The sequence below is a fragment of the Staurois parvus genome, unplaced genomic scaffold, assembly GCF_062004578.1.
Source record: "Staurois parvus isolate SC_StPar_1 unplaced genomic scaffold, SC_StPar_1.0 ptg001905l, whole genome shotgun sequence".
NCBI lineage: Eukaryota > Metazoa > Chordata > Amphibia > Anura > Ranidae > Staurois > Staurois parvus.
Window position 1 is genome coordinate 16,343 of NW_028319701.1, and position 16,513 is coordinate 32,855.

Consider the following 16,513-nt stretch of genomic DNA (forward strand, 5'->3'; position numbering starts at 1 on the left):
AGTGGGATAGTGGCCCCCAGAGCAGAATAGCCTCCCAAATCATTGGTGTCAGTGGGATAGTGGCCCCCAGAGCAGAATAGCCTCCCAAATCATTGGTGTCAGTGGGATAGTGGCCCCCAGAGCAGAATAGCCTCCCAAATCATTGGTGTCAGTGGGATAGTGGCCCCCAGAGCAGAATAGCCTCCCAAGTCATTGGTGTCAGTGGGATAGTGGCCCCCAGAGCAGAATAGCCTCCCAAATCATTGGTGTCAGTGGGATAGTGGCCCCCAGAGCAGAATAGCCTCCCAAATCATTGGTGTCAGTGGGATAGTGGCCCCCAGAGCAGAATAGCCTCCCAAATCATTGGTGTCAGTGGGATAGTGGCCCCTAGAAGAGAATAGCCTCCCAAATCATTGGTGTCAGTGGGATAGTGGCCCCCAGAAGAGAATAGCCTCCCAAATCATTGGTGTCAGTGGGATAGTGGCCCCCAGAGCAGAATAGCCTCCCAAATCATTGGTGTCAGTGGGATAGTGCCCCCAGAGCAGAATAGCCTCCCAAATCATTGGTGTCAGTGGTATAGTGGCCCCCAGAAGAGAATCCCCCCCCGCCAAATCATTGATGTCAATAGGATAGTGGCCCCTAGAAGAGAATAGCCTCCCAAATCATTGGTGTCAGTGGGATAGTGGCCCCCAGAGCAGAATAGCCTCCCAAATCATTGGTGTCAGTGGGATAGTGGCCCCCAGAAGAGAATCCCCCCCGCCAAATCATTGATGTCAATAGGATAGTGGCCCCTAGAAGAGAATAGCCTCCCAAATAGCCGGATTTGTGTTTCTTTTGTATCTTCTGCAAATTACATCACCAATCTTGTCTCCAAATATCACCCAAACCGTCCTCTTCACTCCTCGCACGACCTCCTGCTCTCTGGCTCCCTTGTCTCCTCCTCCCATGCTCGTCTCCAGGACTTCTCCAGAGCTTCCCCCATCTTCTGGAACTCTCTACCCCAATCCATCAGACTATCGCCTACTCTGCTCACTTTTAGGCGATCTCTGAAAATCGATCTCTTCAGGGAAGCCTATCCTGCCCTCAGCTAATGATGGAATCTTCTATTCCTCCCACCAGTCCATCCCCCACAGTTACTACCTTTTGTACCACTAGCCCCTCCCTCCTAGATTGTAAGCTCCCAGGATCAGGGCCCTCCCTCTTAGATTGTAAGCTCCCAGGATCAGGGCCCTCCCTCCTAGATTGTAAGCTCCCAGGATCAGGGCCCTCCTATCCCTCTTGTATTGATCTGTATTGTTGCTGTATTGTCTCCTGTTATATTGTACAGCGCTGAGCACACTGTTGGCGCCATAAATCCTCTATAATAATAATAATCTTCAGAGCAGCATGTGACTTGTGTATTGCAGAGTAAAGCGAGACATCCTCCCCCTAGTGGAGTCCCTGTGTCAGGACGTGGAATACGAAGTTCGTTCTTGTATGTGCCGCCAACTTGAATACATCGCCCAGGGCATAGGGTAAGCCGAGCGTCTTCACACGGAAGGATCTGGAAGTGTATATCGGAGAGATGTTATTCAACACGTCAATACTGTATTCAAATGTTGCGTGCGATCCACACGAGTATTTGGGGGCATAGAGAGGTTGCATGCGATCCACACGAGTATTTGGGGGCATAGAGAGGTTGCATGCGATCCACACGAGTATTTGGGGGCATAGAGAGGTTGCATGCGATCCACACGAGTATTTGGGGGCGTAGAGAGGTTCTAGAACATCACGTGAATCTGAGACTGGGGCTTAGTAGCACATTGCTCTTGGGTAGAAAATGGATTGTGCAAAAGTGGATTTCGCCACATTCACTGTGTCAGGACCTGGATCTGAACCTGCGACCTCTGCTGTGTCTGGCAGTATCTCTTCTTGCTGAGCCACCTGAAATGCTGGCCAGCTCCCTGCTTGATTCCATAGACAATCTTGCCTTGTGTCTTTCTGGTGAACCTTGAACCCTTTGCTCCTCCCTTGAACTTCCTATTTAAGCCATGCCTTTGTACTTCCTGTTTGCCAGATTATTATATCCAGGTGATGTTTGTCTGGCTCTTCACTCTCCTACTGCCATCTGTATCTTGGCTCCCACTCGTCACCGACCTTTGGCTTGTTCTACTGTGCCTCTGCTTGATCCCAACCGAGGACCTCTTGTTACTGACCTTTGGCTTGTTCTTCTACTGTGCTTCAGCTGGATCCCAACCTGGGACCACTCATTACCAACTTTTGGCTTGTTCTTCTACTGTGCCTCTGCTTGATCCCAACCTAGGACCACTCATTATTGACCTTTGGCTTGTTCTTCTACTGTGCCTTTGCTTGATCCCAACCTAGGACCACTCATTATTGACCTTTGGCTTGTTCTTCTACTGTGCCTCTGCTTGATCCCAACCTAGGACCACTCATTACTGACCTTTGGCTTGTTCTTCTACTGTGCCTTTGCTTCATCCCAACCTAGGACCACTCATTATTGACCTTTGGCTTGTTCTTCTACTGTGCCTCTGCTTGATCCCAACCTGGGACCACTCATTATTGACCTTTGGCTTGTTCTTCTACTGTGCCTCTGCTTGATCCCAACCTAGGACCACTCATTATTGACCTTTGGCTTGTTCTTCTACTGTGCCTCTGCTTGATCCCAACCTAGGACCACTCATTATTGACCTTTGGCTTGTTCTTCTACTGTGCCTCTGCTTGATCTCAACCTGGGACCACTTGATACCGACCTTTGGCTTGTTCCTCGTACGTTTCCTCTTGATCCCAATGGGCAACCAGTTGTCCCCACCCTTTGGCTTGTTTACTTACTACGCTTCTGCTTGATCCCTACCTGCTGTATCTGCTACTGGACCCCAGCCTGCACCCCTCCTGGTGGGGAGATCCTGAGGACCGCAACCTGGTACTAATACACAGAAAAATCTATCCCCACCATCAGGAGCTCTAGCTCTGGGGAACATCGGTTAGTGCTTGGACTCCGCACCTCGGGTGAGCCTGCTGGTTGGTGGGAGTCTCTACTGCTACTGGTCTCCAAGCCTGACCCCGGCTGTTCGGGGGAATGGATATCGGGATCGGAGCAGAAGATCAGGGTGGACTCTCTTCAGGTCCGCGGTTTGGTACGAGAGATGACACAAGCTCAGCAATGTTGGCGTGATAATTTTGTTTGTTTTTTGTAACTTTTTGGATGAGGTTCATTTTGTGTCAAGATCTTACGCAGAGCTGCAACCCCCCCCTCCCCCCCCATGTGACAGTGATGGGTGTCTGAGCAGCCCATCACAGAGCACCGGTGCTGTCACTTGAAAAGGAAAGGGCGGAGTCACATGCTCCTCCATATTTGGGAATATCCTGTCTCTCTCTTCACTCTCAGCAGCCAATTGGAAGGAACAAACCCAATGGCAGTTGTGATAAATTCATGGGCAGTTTTTCCATTGATGTCCCACACCCCGTGAATTTACCGTATATCACAAGAGCTGACAATCTAATTTCCTCCAGGGAGCCCAGTGAGCCAGCGTACATCCACATGCTTCATCAAATGAATCTTGATGCCTCAATACTATCTGACACGGGGGCGGGACTTGTCATGGCGCCATTCTGTTCACTGATATATTCTGCTGTACGACGATCGACTTCCTACGGCAAACTGCGCTACTTCTGTCATCAATCGAATCTCTTGTGGAATGAATGTGATGAAGTTTTCTTGAAAGGAAGTCGATGTCCTCAGGAAATATTCGAGTTGTCAGCCTTATAATTAGGTAATTCCCAGAATGCCGAGCTAAAGGAGAGAAATACAGAAGAATCCCCGAAACATCGTCCATTCCCTTGTATAGATCTCGGGGTAAAGTGTTTTTTTTTAACCGCTTAACCCCTTCCAGTCCGGACACTCCCCCCCCTTCCAGTCCGGACACTGCCCCCCCCACTTCCAGTCCGGACACTTTCCCCCCCTTCCAGTCCGGACACTTTCCCCCCCTTCCAGTCCGGACACTTTCACCACCTTCCAGTCCGGACACTTTCCCCCCCACCTTCCAGTCCGGACACTTTCACCCCCTTCCAGTCCAGACACTTTCCCCACCTTCCAGTCCGGACACTTTCCCCCCCTTCCAGTCCGGACACTTTCCCCCCCTTCCAGTCCGGACACTTTCCCCACCTTCCAGTCCGGACACTTTCACCCCCTTCCAGTCCGGACACTTCCCCCCCTTCCAGTCCGGACACTTTCCCCCCCCCTTCCAGTCCGGACACTTTCACCACCTTCCAGTCCGGACACTTTCCCCCCCCCTTCCAGTCCGGACACTTTCCCCCCCTTCCAGTCCGGACACTTTCCCCCCCTTCCAGTCCGGACACTTTCCCCCCCTTCCAGTCCGGACACTTTCACCCCCTTCCAGTCCGGACACTTTCACCCCCCTTCCAGTCCGGACACTTTCCCCCCCCCTTCCAGTCCGGACACTTTCCCCCCCCCTTCCAGTCCGGACACTTCCCCCCCCCCCCCTTCCAGTCCAGGCACTTTCCCCCCCTTCCAGTCCGGACACTTTCCCCCCCTTCCAGTCCGGACACTTTCCCCCCCCCCTTCCAGTCCGGACACTTTCACCACCTTCCAGTCCGGACACTTTCCCCCCCCCCTTCCAGTCCGGACACTTTCCCTCCCCCCTTCCAGTCCGGACACTTTCCCCCCCTTCCAGTCCGGACACTTTCACCCCCTTCTAGTCCGGACACTTTCACCCCCTTCCAGTCCGGACACTTTCCCCCCCTTCCAGTCCGGACACTTTCCCCCCCTTCCAGTCCGGACACTTTCCCCCCCTTCCTGTTATGACACTTTCACCCCCTTCCAGTCCGGACACTTCCCCCCCTTCCAGTCCGGACACTTCCCCCCCTTCCAGTCCGGACACTTCCCCCCCTTCCAGTCCGGACACTTTCACCCCCTTCCTGTTATGACACTTTCACCCCCTTCCAGTCCGGACACTTCCCCCCCTTCCAGTCCGGACACTTTCCCCCCCTTCCAGTCCGGACACTTTCCCCCCCTTCCAGTCCGGACACTTCCCCCCCTTCCAGTCCGGACACTTTCACCCCCTTCCAGTCCGGACACTTTCACCCCCTTCCAGTCCGGACACTTTCCCCCCCTTCCAGTCCGGACACTTTCACCCCCTTCCAGTCCGGACACTTTCACCCCCTTCCAGTCCGGACACTTTCCCCCCCTTCCAGTCCGGACACTTTCACCCCCTTCCAGTCCGGACACTTTCCCCCCCTTCCAGGCCAATTTTCAGCTTTCAGCGCTATCACACTTTGAATGACAATTGCGCGGTCATGCAACACTGCACCCGTATGAATTTTTATCATTTTTTTGAGACAGATAAAACATTTTTTTGTTATTTATTCACCGCTGGGATTTTTATTTTTTTTGCTACGTAAATGAAAAAGTTCAAACATTTTGAAAAAAGGTTTTTTTCTTATAAAATTTTGCAAATAAATAATATTTCATCATAAATCTTGGCCAAAATGTATTCAGTTATCTTTTTAGTAAAAAAAACAAAATGGTTTAAAACCAAAAATTATAATTTAAAAAAAAAAAATGTTTACATTTTTATTTTATTTGTTTATATCATTTATTTATTTATTTATTTATTTAACATACTGTCACTCCCAGCACACAGTTAACCCTTTGATCGCCCCTCACATTAACCCCTTCCTGCCCAGTGCCATTAGTACAGTGTCGGGCTTTTTTTTAGGACTGATCACTGTATTGGTGTCACTGGGGATGTCAGTGACACCAAGTCAGTTCCCCTCCCCCCAGTGTCAGAATGTCCGCCGCAGTTCCGCTATAAGTTGCTGATCGCCGCCATTACTAGTAGAAAAAAATCCCAGTGTATATCCCGCCATTTGTAGACGCTATAACTTTCACGTACACCAATTAATTTACACGGATTGGAGTAGAATACATTTTGGCCGAACTTTTTGACGGAATTTGATTTTTTAACATTTTTTTACAGGACATCTTTAATAGCAAAAAGTCCGAAATATTTTTTTTTTTTCTTAAAAAAATAAAAACCTCACAGGCGATCAAATACCACCGAAAGAAAGCTCAATTCCTGGGGAAAAAGCATGTAAATGTCATGTGGGTGCAGCGTTGCATGACCGCGCAATTGTCAAAGTAACGCAGCTCCGTAACACAAAAAATGGCCTGGTCAGGAAGGAGGGGGAGGGGTTAAGGTGTCTGGTTATTTGCATGCTTACAGTTGTTGGTGTTTCAGTGATGTCACCGCTCTCTAGTGAATGGATAGGCTGCATTCTCAGTGATGTCACCGCTCTCTAGTGAATGGATGAGCTGCATTCTCGGTGATGTCACCGCTCTCTAGTGAATGGATAGGCTGCATTCTCAGTGATGTCACCGCTCTCTAGTCAATGGATAGGCTGCATTCTCAGTGATGTCACCGCTCTCTAGTGAATGGATAGGCTGCATTCTCAGTGATGTCACCGCTCTCTAGTGAATGGATAGGCTGCATTCTCAGTGATGTCACTGCTCTCTAGTGAATGGATGGGCTGCATTCTCGCGGTGATGTCACCGCTCTCTAGTGAATGGATAGGCTGCATTCTCAGTGATGTCACCGCTCTCTAGTGATTGGATAGACTGCATTCTCGGTGATGTCACCGCTCTCTAGTGAATGGATAGGCTGCATTCTCGGTGATGTCACCGCTCTCTAGTCAATGGATAGGCTGCATTCTCAGTGATGTCACTGCTCTCTAGTCAATGGATAGGCTGCATTCTCAGTGATGTCACCGCTCTCTAGTGAATGGATAGGCTGCATTCTCAGTGATGTCACCGCTCTCTAGTGAATGGATAGGCTGCATTCTCAGTGATGTCACTGCTCTCTAGTGAATGGATGGGCTGCATTCTCGCGGTGATGTCACCGCTCTCTAGTGAATGGATGGGCTGCATTCTCGCGGTGATGTCACCGCTCTCTAGTGAATGGATAGGCTGCATTCTCAGTGATGTCACCGCTCTCTAGTGAATGGATAGACTGCATTCTCGGTGATGTCACCGCTCTCTAGTGAATGGATAGGCTGCATTCTCGGTGATGTCACCGCTCTCTAGTCAATGGATAGGCTGCATTCTCAGTGATGTCACTGCTCTCTAGTCAATGGATAGGCTGCATTCTCAGTGATGTCACCGCTCTCTAGTGAATGGATAGGCTGCATTCTCAGTGATGTCACCGCTCTCTAGTGAATGGATAGGCTGCATTCTCAGTGATGTCACCGCTCTCTAGTGAATGGATGGGCTGCATTCTCGCGGTGATGTCACTGCTCTCTAGTGAATGGATAGGCTGCATTCTCTGTGATGTCACCGCTCTCTAGTGAATGGATAGACTGCATTCTCGGTGATGTCACCGCTCTCTAGTGAATGGATAGGCTGCATTCTCAGTGATGTCACCGCTCTCTAGTCAATGGATAGGCTGCATTCTCAGTGATGTCACCGCTCTCTAGTGAATGGATAGGCTGCATTCTCAGTGATGTCACCGCTCTCTAGTGAATGGATAGGCTGCATTCTCAGTGATGTCACTGCTCTCTAGTGAATGGATGGGCTGCATTCTCGCGGTGATGTCACCGCTCTCTAGTGAATGGATAGGCTGCATTCTCAGTGATGTCACCGCTCTCTAGTGATTGGATAGACTGCATTCTCGGTGATGTCACCGCTCTCTAGTGAATGGATAGGCTGCATTCTCGGTGATGTCACCGCTCTCTAGTCAATGGATAGGCTGCATTCTCAGTGATGTCACTGCTCTCTAGTCAATGGATAGGCTGCATTCTCAGTGATGTCACCGCTCTCTAGTGAATGGATAGGCTGCATTCTCAGTGATGTCACCGCTCTCTAGTGAATGGATAGGCTGCATTCTCAGTGATGTCACTGCTCTCTAGTGAATGGATGGGCTGCATTCTCGCGGTGATGTCACCGCTCTCTAGTGAATGGATGGGCTGCATTCTCGCAGTGATGTCACCGCTCTCTAGTGAATGGATAGGCTGCATTCTCAGTGATGTCACCGCTCTCTAGTGAATGGATAGACTGCATTCTCGGTGATGTCACCGCTCTCTAGTGAATGGATAGGCTGCATTCTCGGTGATGTCACCGCTCTCTAGTCAATGGATAGGCTGCATTCTCAGTGATGTCACTGCTCTCTAGTCAATGGATAGGCTGCATTCTCAGTGATGTCACCGCTCTCTAGTGAATGGATAGGCTGCATTCTCAGTGATGTCACCGCTCTCTAGTGAATGGATAGGCTGCATTCTCAGTGATGTCACTGCTCTCTAGTGAATGGATGGGCTGCATTCTCGCGGTGATGTCACCGCTCTCTAGTGAATGGATGGGCTGCATTCTCGCGGTGATGTCACCGCTCTCTAGTGAATGGATGGGCTGCATTCTCAGTGATGTCACCGCTCTCTAGTGAATGGATGGGCTGCATTCTCAGTGATGTCACCGCTCTCTAGTGATTGGATAGGCTGCGTTCTCAGTGATGTCACCGCTCTCTAGTGAATGGATAGGCTGCATTCTCGGTGATGTCACCGCTCTCTAGTCAATGGATAGGCTGCATTCTCAGTGATGTCACTGCTCTCTAGTCAATGGATAGGCTGCATTCTCAGTGATGTCACCGCTCTCTAGTGAATGGATAGGCTGCATTCTCAGTGATGTCACCGCTCTCTAGTGAATGGATAGGCTGCATTCTCAGTGATGTCACCGCTCTCTAGTGAATGGATGGGCTGCATTCTCGCGGTGATGTCACTGCTCTCTAGTGAATGGATAGGCTGCATTCTCTGTGATGTCACCGCTCTCTAGTGAATGGATAGACTGCATTCTCGGTGATGTCACCGCTCTCTAGTGAATGGATAGGCTGCATTCTCAGTGATGTCACCGCTCTCTAGTCAATGGATAGGCTGCATTCTCAGTGATGTCACCGCTCTCTAGTGAATGGATAGGCTGCATTCTCAGTGATGTCACTGCTCTCTAGTGAATGGATAGGCTGCATTCTCAGTGATGTCACTGCTCTCTAGTGAATGGATGGGCTGCATTCTCGCGGTGATGTCACCGCTCTCTAGTGAATGGATAGGCTGCATTCTCAGTGATGTCACCGCTCTCTAGTGATTGGATAGACTGCATTCTCGGTGATGTCACCGCTCTCTAGTGAATGGATAGGCTGCATTCTCGGTGATGTCACCGCTCTCTAGTCAATGGATAGGCTGCATTCTCAGTGATGTCACTGCTCTCTAGTCAATGGATAGGCTGCATTCTCAGTGATGTCACCGCTCTCTAGTGAATGGATAGGCTGCATTCTCAGTGATGTCACCGCTCTCTAGTGAATGGATAGGCTGCATTCTCAGTGATGTCACTGCTCTCTAGTGAATGGATGGGCTGCATTCTCGCGGTGATGTCACCGCTCTCTAGTGAATGGATGGGCTGCATTCTCGCGGTGATGTCACCGCTCTCTAGTGAATGGATAGGCTGCATTCTCAGTGATGTCACCGCTCTCTAGTGAATGGATAGACTGCATTCTCGGTGATGTCACCGCTCTCTAGTGAATGGATAGGCTGCATTCTCGGTGATGTCACCGCTCTCTAGTCAATGGATAGGCTGCATTCTCAGTGATGTCACTGCTCTCTAGTCAATGGATAGGCTGCATTCTCAGTGATGTCACCGCTCTCTAGTGAATGGATAGGCTGCATTCTCAGTGATGTCACCGCTCTCTAGTGAATGGATAGGCTGCATTCTCAGTGATGTCACTGCTCTCTAGTGAATGGATGGGCTGCATTCTCGCGGTGATGTCACCGCTCTCTAGTGAATGGATGGGCTGCATTCTCGCGGTGATGTCACCGCTCTCTAGTGAATGGATGGGCTGCATTCTCAGTGATGTCACCGCTCTCTAGTGAATGGATGGGCTGCATTCTCAGTGATGTCACCGCTCTCTAGTGATTGGATAGGCTGCGTTCTCAGTGATGTCACCGCTCTCTAGTGAATGGATAGGCTGCATTCTCGGTGATGTCACCGCTCTCTAGTGAATGGATAGGCTGCATTCTCAGTGATGTCACCGCTCTCTAGTGAATGGATGGGCTGCATTCTCGCGGTGATGTCACCGCTCTCTAGTGAATGGATAGGCTGCATTCTCAGTGATGTCACCGCTCTCTAGTGATTGGATAGGCTGCATTCTCAGTGATGTCACCGCTTTCTAGTGATTGGATAGGCTGCATTCTCGGTGATGTCACCGCTCTCTAGTGAATGGATAGGCTGCATTCTCGGTGATGTCACCGCTCTCTAGTGAATGGATAGGCTGCATTCTCGCGGTGATGTCACCGCTCTCTAGTGAATGGATGGGCTGCATTCTCGCGGTGATGTCACCGCTCTCTAGTGAATGGATAGGCTGCATTCTCAGTGATGTCACCGCTCTCTAGTGATTGGATAGGCTGCATTCTCAGTGATGTCACCGCTTTCTAGTGATTGGATAGGCTGCATTCTCGGTGATGTCACCGCTCTCTAGTGATTGGATAGGCTGCACTCACGTTGATGTCATCGCTCTCTAGTGATTGGATAGGCTGCACTCACGTTGATGTCATCGCTCTCTAGTGAATGGATAGGCTGCATTCTCAGTGATGTCACCGCTCTCTAGTGAATGGATAGGCTGCATTCTCAGTGATGTCACCGCTCTCTAGTGATTGGATAGGCTGCACTCGCGGTGATGTCACTGGTCTCCAATTGCGGTGCCCAATTTTAAATAAAGTACATATGCGCGGTGTGATTTTGCGCACATTTACAAAGCTCTAAGTGTGATTGAAGGGTAGTGCGATGTTGTGAATGGGCTCGCCGTAGATTAGTCGTCACGCTGCGATCTTTGGTTGTAGCGCACATAAAATGCGACAATGTGAATGGGCCCCAAAACCCGCCAGGGGTTCTCATTCCTCCCTTCTGCATCCAAAGCTACAAGAAAAGTTCTGTCTGTGGATACAATGTAATTCCTGAGAATTGTCTTTCTCGCCGTGTGTGGGATTCGTGTTTGTCAGGTTGACCGCGGCCCCCTCAGCCCGCTCCCCCCCCTCGCTCCCCCCCCCCTCGCTGTGCCCCCCCCTTTCCCCTGCACTCTTTCAGCCCACAAGTACGCCTCCATCAGACACTTCAGAACGATCCGTACACAATAGTATAGCGGGTGCCCTCTGCGGGGGCGTTCTCGTGTTCCCGAAGCCCCCACAAGCGGCAGATACGGGGGTGCAGTCGCGTCAGGAATCATGAAAAGATGCGAACAATGACACACCGACGGGGGAAATGTCACCGGCAGACGAACGTGGAAATGGCGCCTTGTGCTCAGCGCTCGCCGTCTCCTTCGCTGAGTCACCGCCGAGCGTCTCTTCAATAGGCGAGGAACAATGGCCGCATCTGCTCTCCGCGTGATGACTAAATCGTTCACCTTCGTAGTGCGGCGCCCCGACCGCCCGCCAGATGACCACCTAATATAATTCATATCGAAGGTTATCGCAATGTTCCCTGCCATGCGGGAGAGAGATTATGGGGGAACTCCAGAGGGAAAAGTACGCACTCCTATGCTGGGTGTACAGACCCGGGAACTCAGCACAGGGATGGTGGGATCTCCTCATGGGCATAGCGGGTGTACAGACCCTGGAACTCAGCACAGGGATGATGGGAACCCCTCATAATGGGCATAGCGGGTGTACAGACCCGGGAACTCAGCACAGGGATGATGGGAACCCCTCATAATGGGCACAGCGGGGGTACAGACCCGGGAACACAGCACAGGGATGATGGGAACCCCTCATAATGGGCACAGCGGGCGTACAGACCCGGGAACACAGCACAGGGATGATGGGAACCCCTCATAATGGGCACAGCGGGTGTACAGACCCTGGAACTCAGCACAGGGATGATGGGAACCCCTCATAATGGGCACAGCGGGGGTACAGACCCGGGAACACAGCACAGGGATGGTGGGAACCCCTCATAATGGGCACAGCGGGCGTACAGACCCGGGAACACAGCACAGGGATGGTGGGAACCCCTCATAATGGGCATAGCGGGTGTACAGACCCGGGAACACAGCACAGGGATGGTGGGAACCCCTCATAATGGGCATAGTGGGTGTACAGACCCGGGAACTCAGCACAGGGATGGTGGGAACCCCTCATAATGGGCATAGCGGGTGTACAGACCCGGGAACACAGCACAGGGATGGTGGGAACCCCTCATAATGGGCATAGTGGGTGTACAGACCCGGGAACTCAGCACAGGGATGGTGGGAACCCCTCATAATGGGCATAGCGGGTGTACAGACCCGGGAACACAGCACAGGGATGGTGGGAACCCTCATAATGGGCACAGTGGGTGTACAGACCCGGGAACTCAGCACAGTGATGGTGGGAACCCCTCATATTGGGCACAGCGGGTGTGCAGACCGGGGAACTCAGCACAGGGATGGTGGGAACCCCTCATAATGGGCACAGCAGGTGTGCAGACCTGGGAACTCAGTACAGGGATGGTGAGAACCCCTCATAATGGGCACAGCAGGTGTGCAGACCTGGGAACTCAGCACAGGGATGGTGGGAACCCCTCATATTGGGCACAGCAGGTGTGCAGACCGGGGAACTCAGCACAGGGATGGTGGGAACCCCTCATAATGGGCACAGCAGGTGTGCAGACCTGGGAACTCAGTACAGGGATGGTGGGAACCCCATATATTGGGCACAGCGGGTGTGCAGACCGGGGAATTAAGCACAGGGATGGTGGGAACCCCTCATAATGGGCACAGCAGGTGTGCAGACCTGGGAACTCAGTACAGGGATGGTGGGAACCCTTGATTAGAGCTCCCCCTGATGGACAGGCAGGGTAAGTACAGTATCAGTTTGGCTTATTAAGAGAACCTGTCCTGACAATGTAATTCGGTGATTTGTGTCTTCTGCATCCCTCCAGATGATATTCATGTGTCATTATTCTTTGTTGCAGGACAGAATTAACAAAATCAGCCATCCTCCCCGAGCTGGTGGAACTGGCGAGGGATGAGGGGAGCAGCGTGCGACTGTCAGCCTTCGAGACACTGGTCAATCTGCTGGTTATGTTCGATCACGGTATGTGTAGACTGGTTATGTTCGATCACGGTATGCGTAGACTGGTTATGTTCGATCACGGTATGTGTAGGCTGGTTATGTTCGATCACGGTATGTGTAGGCTGGTTATGTTCGATCACAGTATGTGTAGACTGGTTATGTTCGATCACGGTATGCGTAGACTGGTTATGTTCGATCACGGTATGTGTAGACTGGTTATGTTCGATCACGGTATGTGCGGACTGGTTATGTTCGATCACGGTATGCGTAGACTGGTTATGTTCGATCACGGTATGTGTAGACTGGTTATGTTCGATCACGGTATGTGTAGACTGGTTATGTTCGATCACGGTATGCGTAGGCTGGTTATGTTCGATCACGGTATGCGTAGACTGGTTATGTTCGATCACGGTATGCGTAGACTGGTTATGTTCGATCACGGTATGCGTAGACTGGTTATGTTCGATCACGGTATGTGTAGACTGGTTATGTTCGATCACGGTATGTGTAGACTGGTTATGTTCGATCACGGTATGCGTAGACTGGTTATGTTCGATCACGGTATGTGTAGACTGGTTATGTTCGATCACGGTATGTGCGGACTGGTTATATTCGATCACGGTATGTGTAGACTGGTTATGTTCGATCACGGTATGTGTAGACTGGTTATGTTCGATCACGGTATGTGTAGACTGGTTATGTTCGATCACGGTATGTGTAGGCTGGTTATGTTCGATCACGGTATGCGTAGACTGGTTATGTTCGATCACGGTATGCGTAGACTGGTTATATTCGATCACGGTATGTGTAGACTGTAGCTGTGTATATTCAGTGCCTTTTCTCCAGCCTAGGCAAAGGGCTGTGAGAATGTAAATGACGCGTCCCCTGAGAACTAGGAGCGCGCCTCTCATTCTGTCTTGCGATCAGGAATCGGTCTGATTGATTCCCGATCATGTGATCACTATGATAGCCAATCAGGGTGACCATGGCAGTTCATTGACATACAAGCATCTCCTGGCTGCAGCTGGCGCCGTGCCTTCCGTTCTCTCTCTGTAACTTCGCTGTGCACCGCGGAATACAGTGCAGGAAATGTGTATTTGCTCCCCGGCTGATGCTGAATGTTCGCCCCTCACACAGAAATGATCGGTCTAACAATGGAATGTTCGCCCCTCACACAGAAATGATCGGTCTAACAATGGAATATTCGCCCCTCACACAAACGATTGGTCTAACAATGGAATGTTCGCCCCTCACACAGAAATGATCGGTCTAACAATGGAATGTTCGCCCCTCACACAGAAATGATCGGTCTAACAATGGAATGTTCGCCCCTCACACAGAAACAATCGGTCTAACAATGGAATGTTCGCCCCTCACACAGAAATGATCGGTCTAACAATGGAATGTTCGCCCCTCACACAGAAATGATCGGTCTAACAATGGAATGTTCGCCCCTCACACAGAAACGATCGGTCTAACAATGGAATGTTCGCCCCTCACACAGAAACGATCGGTCTAACAATGGAATGTTCGCCCCTCACACAGAAACGATCGGTCTAACAATGGAATGTTCGCCCCTCACACAGAAATGATCGGTCTAACAATGGAATGTTCGCCCCTCACACAGAAACAATCGGTCTAACAATGGAATGTTCGCCCCTCACACAGAAACGATCGGTCTAACAATGGAATGTTCGGTGTAACACTGAGAGACAGAATACAACAACAAATTCAGCAGAAATGCGTCTAACAGATGATGATCCACAAACCACACATTATGTTGCTCGCCGTGGCGGACTCCCCATGACAGATTATTGGTGTGCCTGATTCTATCCATCCTCTTGTACATTGCTCTTCATTATGGGCAATAAATGAGTTTTACGGCTATACTTAGAGGCGCCTTTCTTCCTCCTTCTCTGTACATATACTATCCAGCACACCTGTCATTATACATAGGAACTGACATTAGCGTATAAGCACTTAATATTGTCATTTTAATATAGTGTATAATACATTTTTTTCTCTTCATTAATGTTCGATGTGTAAGATCTTTCAAAACTGTATGACAGGACCTCCTAAGCCTGTTGTGTCCCTCCAGATGACCGGAGTCAGGTTGTCCTCCCGCTGGTGAAATCGTTTTGTGAGAAGTCTTTCAAGGCTGACGAATCTGTCCTCACATCGCTGTCATTACACTTAGGGAAGCTCTGCCATGGCCTGCAAGGTGGGTTCCCGACTTACACTTCCATCAGGGTGACTATTCCCATGGACTGTACAGGAAGCAGAGCTCTGAAAGGGGAAATAGGAAAGGGCTTTGGTGCTCCAGGAGTGCCGAGTTCCTGCTTGTTGCTCCATCGCCTGAAATTGTCTTGTATCTGTTTTCTGGTGTCTTCTCTGTGCCTTTGCGCTACATTGTTCTCTGTAAGATCACGGTGTACACCGCACTGAGCATGCACCACAGTTTCTTTTGTTTTCTTTACTTCTTTCTTTCTCCTTTCCTTCTCTTTCCATTCCTTCCATTTCTTCTCTTCCTTTCTTTCCAGCATTCCTTCCTTCCTTTCCTTCCTTCCTCCATCATTTCCTTCCTTCCCTTCCTTTATCCTTTTCTTTTTTTCCTCCCTCCCTCCCCCCCTTTCCTTTCCTTTCCTTTCCTTGCTTTGCCTTTCCTTTTTCCCTTCCTTCCCTTTTCTTCCTCAATCCCTTCCTCCTTTCTTTTCTTTCTGCATCCTCTCCTCTCTTCCTTTTTTACTTTCCTTTCCTTCTTCCTATCTTTGTTTCCTTTCCACCCTCCTCCATACCTTTTTTTCTTTTCTTTTTCTTTCCTTTCTTCCCATCTCTCTCACTCTCTTTTTTATTTCCTTGAAAAAATAAATGAATGCAAAATTAAAATTTATTTTGCTTGACTTCGCTGACAAGACAGATCTGTTATACTTATGTCTGCCTGATATCTCTTATTTATCTATCTATCTATTATCTATCTATTATCTATCTATCTATCTATTATCTATCTATCTATCTATTATCTATCTATCTATCTATCTATCTATCTATCTATCTATCTATTATCTATCTATCTATCTATCTATCTATCTATCTATCTATCTATTATCTATCTATCTATCTATTATCTATCTATCTATCTATTATCTATCTATCTATCTATCTATCTATCTATCTATCTATTATCTATCTATCTATTATCTATCTATCTATCTATCTATCTATCTATCTATCTATCTATCTATCTATCTATCTATCTATTATCTATCTATTATCTATCTATTATCTATCTATCTATCTATCTATCTATCTATCTATCATCTATCTATCTATCTATTATCTATCTATTATCTATCTATCTATCTATCTATCTATCTATCTATCTATTATCTATCTATTATCTATCTATCTATCTATCTATCTATTATCTATCTATCTA

At 49.3% G+C, this 16,513-nt stretch overlaps 1 protein-coding gene across 2 annotated transcripts in view; it reads left to right on the forward strand.

Annotated features, from left to right (window-relative positions):
- The window catches only part of PPP4R4 (protein phosphatase 4 regulatory subunit 4), a 68,399-nt gene that overhangs the window by 8,758 nt on the left and 43,128 nt on the right, over positions 1-16,513 (forward strand). The window contains exons 4-6 of one of the 2 annotated variants that reach the window (XM_089664386.1): positions 1,386-1,493; positions 12,977-13,098; positions 15,176-15,298. In XM_089664386.1, the coding sequence (XP_089520512.1) occupies positions 1,386-1,493; positions 12,977-13,098; positions 15,176-15,298 (353 nt within the window). Of the gene's footprint in view, positions 1-1,385; positions 1,494-11,102; positions 11,551-12,976; positions 13,099-15,175; positions 15,299-16,513 lie in introns of those variants that run through there. The other variant, XM_089664385.1, reaches the window with a different exon arrangement.